General features: G+C 32.0%; 1 protein-coding gene across 1 annotated transcript; it reads left to right on the top strand.

Annotated features, from left to right (window-relative positions):
- Positions 1–913: 913 nt before the first annotated feature.
- LOC131045221 (germin-like protein 9-3) lies at positions 914–1,546 on the top strand. The gene has a single exon (XM_057978768.1). It carries the CDS (start codon positions 914–916, stop codon positions 1,544–1,546), a length of 633 nt encoding a protein of 210 aa, XP_057834751.1.
- The last annotated feature ends 4,760 nt before the right edge of the window (positions 1,547–6,306 follow it).

The raw sequence follows: 6,306 nt of genomic DNA, 5'->3' as shown, positions 1-6,306 counted from the left end.
TGCAATGAAAACATTTAGATTAAATTAATCTACAAATCAAGTGACACTTTTATATTAATTGTTATTACAAATGCAATTTCTTTTTGTTACAAATTTTATAACTTCTCTCTATTAAATGTGTTTCTTGGTTTTTATTGGTTAAAGGCACTCTTTTAAAGACTTAATTCTACAATGTAATTCAAAAAATTCTCAACACCTTAATGATGGATAATATGATACAATTTGAAACCTTGATTAAAGAAATATTAAATTATTAATATAAGCATTCTAATCTACAATGAATTACGAAAGCATATTATATCTGGCATGAAGAAGATTAGTGTAAAAGAACACTAAAACTATATCCTTTTAAACTTAACATCTATATATAAGAACAACTTCAACATTAATTTCTACTCTTGAAAATTTAAATGTGTTTCAAAAAAAATAAATTTGTCCCTACAATAAGATGGTGTAGTTACAAGACTAACTTTAGGCATTTTGATAAACAACCCCACTTCTTAAAATTTAACTTGAGGAACTATAAAATGAGATACAACTAAAAAGTAAAGATGAGAATAGATATTAAACTCTTTAGAAAATGATCATTTGGAATTTGGGAATTAGGGTAAATGATTAACACATTCCCTTGACTCATCAACGTCAATATTGATGACCACGAATTTGCTGAATTGTAGTACATTCTAGCTCGACTTCGTCGCCGGGACGAGGAGACCAAAGTGGTGGTGTAAATCCAGGGAGAAGACCCCAAACACAAGCCGGCTTCAACATTGTTCTCCACGCTATTCTCTACAAACAATCACAAGGCACCTCTGTTGCTTCTATAAATGCAAGGTTTCTAATGATCCCATCTCACTGCCATTTATAGTTTTTCTTTTTCATTGCTCACAAGTTCTAATATCCAAAGAGAGAGATGAAGTTTAGCAGAGCCAGCTTGGTGGCGATCTTCTTGGCTTTCACTGTAGTGGGAGTGACGCATGCATCGGATCCTGATATCCTTTCCGATTTTGTTGTTCCAGCGGGCCAAAATTCAACACATTTGGATGGCAGTTTCTTCACATTCACGGGTTTCAGAGAGGTTGGAAAGAACAATTTAACCGGGCAGACCGCAGCCAAAGTGACAAAGGCGGCAATGGCAGAGTTTCCAGCGTTGAATGGGCTGGGCGTTTCCATGGCTGTGCTGCAGTTCCCTGCTGGCGGGGTGAACCCTCCTCACACTCACCCTCGCGCTTCTGAACTTCTCTATCTTATGAGCGGGTGTCTCCTCGTTGGAGTCGTTGACACCACCGGGAAGCTCTTCACTCAGACCCTGTATGGAGGAGATTTATTCGTGTTTCCCAAAGGACTTCTCCATTTTCAAATGAATGAGGACATTAATAACAAGGCCGTTGCTATTTCTGCGTTTGGCAGCGCCAGTGCTGGCACTGTCACATTTCCTTCAGCTCTCTTTGGAAGCGGCATAACAGACGATGTTCTGGCCAAATCATTCAAGACAGACGTCCAAACTGTTGAGACGCTCAAGGCTGCACTCAAACCTAAACCCTAATCACCTCATTTCTTCCCAACCTTCATCCTTTAGCGGTTGGCAATAATGCTTTTCTATTATCTGTTTTATTGGTTTATTTCCTGCTCATCTCATCATCATTTATTCATTGAACTGCCTTTGACAAAAATAAAAATAAATTGAAATTCTATTAACATTGATAATGTTTTAAACCTCTTTTACTATTAATATTGTTTGTTTTTCGTTTCAGTGCTTCCAGTTGATTTGTCTGTTTGCTCATTTGATTGACTTCTGCGTAGATCACCCTTACTTGTGCATTGCTGTGTTTGTTTTTAAATTCAGAAATATAGAATATTTATATGATTTTTCTTTTCTACAAAGTTATTTTAATTATTTTATAATGGAACTTTACATTCAACAAGATTTAATATCCGTTGGAGTCTTTAAAAGTCATTCAACTTCACCAACACATCAAAAGCTCATTGATAAAAAATTCTAGATAAAAAATATTGAACAGATATTCTTCTAAAAATATAGATTTTAATAACCAAAAAGTTAAAAATATAAGTTTAAAGTAAAAATAATATAAACAGATTTTAAAAAACATTAAAAATCAGAAACCCAAGAGGAGTATGGTACAGTTAGTCTTTTTAATATTACGAGCACATTAAATAGTTATTTAATCGAACATTTAAATAGAGCAGGAAAAATAAAGTCAGGTTTTTGTTGTTCGTCTTTATAAAATTGTTAACAATGCCATGCCACTATCAGTAGCTTAGCCTTAGGAAATCCTTCTCACTCTGACATGTTTCCATTACAGATCCGTGGAGGCTCAAATCATTTGCCCCTATTTGAATAGAATTCATATTCTTCAATAAGATGTTAGAAGTTCAAATCTTGAAGGGTAAGGTATGTAGATTTCTTTTGTAGTACAGTTAGGTGTATCTTTCATGGAACATAGTCTAATATATTGTAAGTCATCTATAGAACTAAAAATAGATTTCTTAATATGGAATTATATAAGAATAAGTTTCCATTTTCATTTTTTTTTTTCTTTTTTCTATAAGGTAAATAGCTGGAAGGGCCAGCACCCATTTTAATTAATAAGTAAAGTTTGAACATTAGAGAGTCTATAGCATATCCATATTACCAAAATTCCCACTTGAAAATTACAAAGACTAGAGAAAATCCACATTACCAGAAATCCTACTTATCTTAATATTCCCACTTTTGTTTTTTATTATTTTTTCATAAATAATTATTTTATAATATCTTAGACATAATAAAACCATAACAATATATTTTTCAATCATACCTACAAATAAGTTAATGAAATAGCAGACCGTTTGGCAAATCTAGGAGCAGATAGTATTGAATTCAAAAATTTGGGAGGATGCGTAGTTGATAATTTTGTTAATGGGCGTTCACATTTGAATTTTAAATTTCAAATGCCCCATGTTGTTTAGCTATTTGAAATGGGATAGCTATCATTTTTATTAATGAGTGTATATATTTGAATTTTGAATTTCAAATGCCCCTTTACCGTTTAGTTGTTTGAAATGGAATAGTTTGTGGTTGTTGAAGTGGTCAAAGTGAGGTGGTAAGTGGTCGATGAGGTGGCAACCCTCTTTTCTTCTCTGAAAAAATCATTAAGTAGGCTAGCTTGTAGTTGAGGTGTGGGTCCCCACACCAAATTAAGATCCATTTAAATGAAGACAAGTTGAATTAGGATTCTTGGAAGGATAGCCAAAGAAAATTTAGCAGAAGGCTGATTTAGCAATGTCTAAATTTGGAGGTTGATACGCTATTTCTGTTATTGTGTTTGGCATAAGTCAAATTTGACATCTCCAGTTCATGTATAGGGCTCAATTGAATTGCATTAATGATCCTCTTCATTGAGAATTTATATTTTTATATTTTAAGGATCTTGGTTTTGGCTCGAATTGACATCTCCAACTCATCCTGGCATAAAAAAATCTACATTTATGATCCTCTCCATCGAATGCAAATATTGGTGTGTCATGTAAGTCTCTCATCAATCTAACCACGCAAAATGATTGTCATTAAAGTTGGGAATGTCAGTGTAATTCCCTAGTTTTGGCTTCTGCTCTCTAGCTTTTTCATTCCCCTATTTCTCTTAGATGGATTCTTCTATTACACTGGTTGCTTAAAAAAGGCGAAAGACATTTTTTGGGCCGATAACTCACAAAAGGCTTTGTGAAGTGGTAAATTACTGTCATAAACTTTTCCTTCATACTTTATATCAAATTTTGGGTAGTGAATTCATCAAGGCCAACCATAGATACAAAGTTAATCCTAACATTCGAGCCTATTTTCTAGCAATCATTCCCAAGATTGGCGAAAGAAAGGTGGCTACAGAAGAAATTTGCATAAGGGTTTTTAAAAATGAGTTTTTGAGTGAATTAAAGGAGGTGATGTTGAGTATAGATAAGGACCTAACAATTCCATATAGAATGTATTATGCTATAAGAATGGATACTGGCATTCCTACTCCCTATTTTATAGTACTCACTATTTGGAATGCATGATTATGAGAAGTTAGAATTCTCATCATTCAAAGAAATGTCCAATTCCTGAAGCGATTAATGGGGTTTATGAAAGAAGGTTATATTAGAAACAATATTATTGGTGATAATGTCAATGAAACAAAAGATTGGGTGTTCCTCTACAACTATATGGAAGATTTGAATGTCGACAATGAAGTGAATTTAAGTTTGAGTGAGGATGAAGGGCATTCAGAATAGGATGCTAACGAAAAAATCCTTTTGCAAAGATGATGGGCATCCTCCTTGATTTGAGCTCTGGACAAGATGTTCCCCCCACTTGTCATCCTACAAGGATTAAGGACCGAGGTGGTCATGCTTATTTCCTTGTGATCTTGACATCTTTTCATAGCTCTATCTTTACTTTGATAACAAAATGATTTAGATTCATAGTTGACTTGGCTTTTGAGTAGGTTTTGAAGCTCTTTTCTAAGAGAAACTTTTGCCTTTCTGCATACTTGATAGTTTTTGTTTTTTTTAAAGATTTTGTATTGATTAGAAATCCATGGACTTGGGTAGATAACACTAGTTTTTTGAGTTTTGATCTCGTTTCTGCATATTTAGGATCTTATTTTGTTCAAAATCTCACAGATACTCCTCAAGTTTATTTTCTTTTAATATAATACATTTTGGCTTCAACCTCTTATTGAGCAAAAAAAACAAACCTATAACAATATATTTAACAGTTTTACAATACTATTCTTTATTTTTAGATTCTAATTTAAAAAGTAAATACATATGAGAAAGATACAATATTGTATTTTAGATAATGTTTTGTTATCTTTATACACTTATGAAAATGTCATTATACATTGTTATACACAAGCCATTAATATTGAAAGGGCAATAGTGCATCACAATTTCCATCATTTGTCTGTCACTAACTTCAACATTTCTAATAATTCCATATATTTTGTTATTTATAATAAATATATGGTAAAGAATTATAGGATGATATAAAATAACGATTTATGAAATTTCTATAGATTCAATTATAATAATAAAACAACATAAACATACCAATTTTAGTTAGTTTTCCACTAGTCTTTTTTATTTTATTTCTTTTATTATTTATTAGCATTTTAAAATAACCTATAACTTGAGTTATGAATAAAATTTTCATAATTTCATAGAAATAGATCACTAATCCAACATCTAGTCCACCAATACTTTTTACTAATATTTTCAATTTATTATTAAAATTTTACTTGATAATAATACAAATTTCAAGCATGTATTTTACCATATCGAATTTCTCCTTGTGTATATAAAAGAATTATTAGTTTTTCCATTAGAGCATGTGATACCCACCTCCTAGAGATAGATCTTCTCCCTACCGATGTTTTGATAATGTTGTTGTGTTGTTGAGACCTTTTCATCACGATGTTGTTATTTTTTTATGGAGCACAAATTTTTGATATCTAGTTAGACATTGATGCTTATGTATTCCTATTGATGATCGTCTCGATTATGTGGATGAAATTAATTACATGATTTGTTAGAGATTTTTATGTAGTATGTGATTCAATGTTATCTATGGTGCATGTGTTCTTATGTGGATAGTGAATATGATTTATGTGGAAAATCATGAAAATTTATTTTGTGCATTTATATCAATTGCTAATGAAAGTTCAATCATGAAATAAATGATTAGTAATGTAAGAGAGATATGATTATGTAATTTATATTTGTTAATATTCAGTTTCTTTGATTGTTTAAGTTTCAAGATGGACAAATGCTTGAAATCGAGTGTGCAGGTATCCCATGACCAAAGGGATGAGGAGGTAGCATGGCGATCTTTTGCTTAGCTCATAATTCCAACCTACTATTTGGAGAGGATAAGGTCTTTTGTTAAATATTAATTTTATAATGTAAATTTTTTATAAGGTAACATGTGAATGTGATGGCATGTAATTGATTTGTGAAAGGTTGAGCCAATGTAATGTTTCAAATGTGTTCAAATTTGAATGTGATATTAGCATTTATTTGAAACCAATATTTACCTTTCTTTAAATGTGTTAATCATAAATACCATTATAACCCTCATTATGCATTTCCTAACATACTATGTCATAGGGAAATGAGTTAGGGGTAGCTTGAGAAATTTAAAGCTAGCTATTTGTGAGTTTTAATTGCTTTTATTTGGCTATTTTTGAAGGTGATGGGATTTGACCACATGTGAAAGAAGGAAAGTGAGGCCTTGGTAGTGGGGGATACTTAGAGCCATTCTAGGAGTGA

This window comes from Cryptomeria japonica, chromosome 10 (genome assembly GCF_030272615.1).
Source record: "Cryptomeria japonica chromosome 10, Sugi_1.0, whole genome shotgun sequence".
In the NCBI taxonomy this organism is placed as follows: domain Eukaryota; kingdom Viridiplantae; phylum Streptophyta; class Pinopsida; order Cupressales; family Cupressaceae; genus Cryptomeria; species Cryptomeria japonica.
This window is presented reverse-complemented; position numbering and strand designations above follow the sequence as displayed.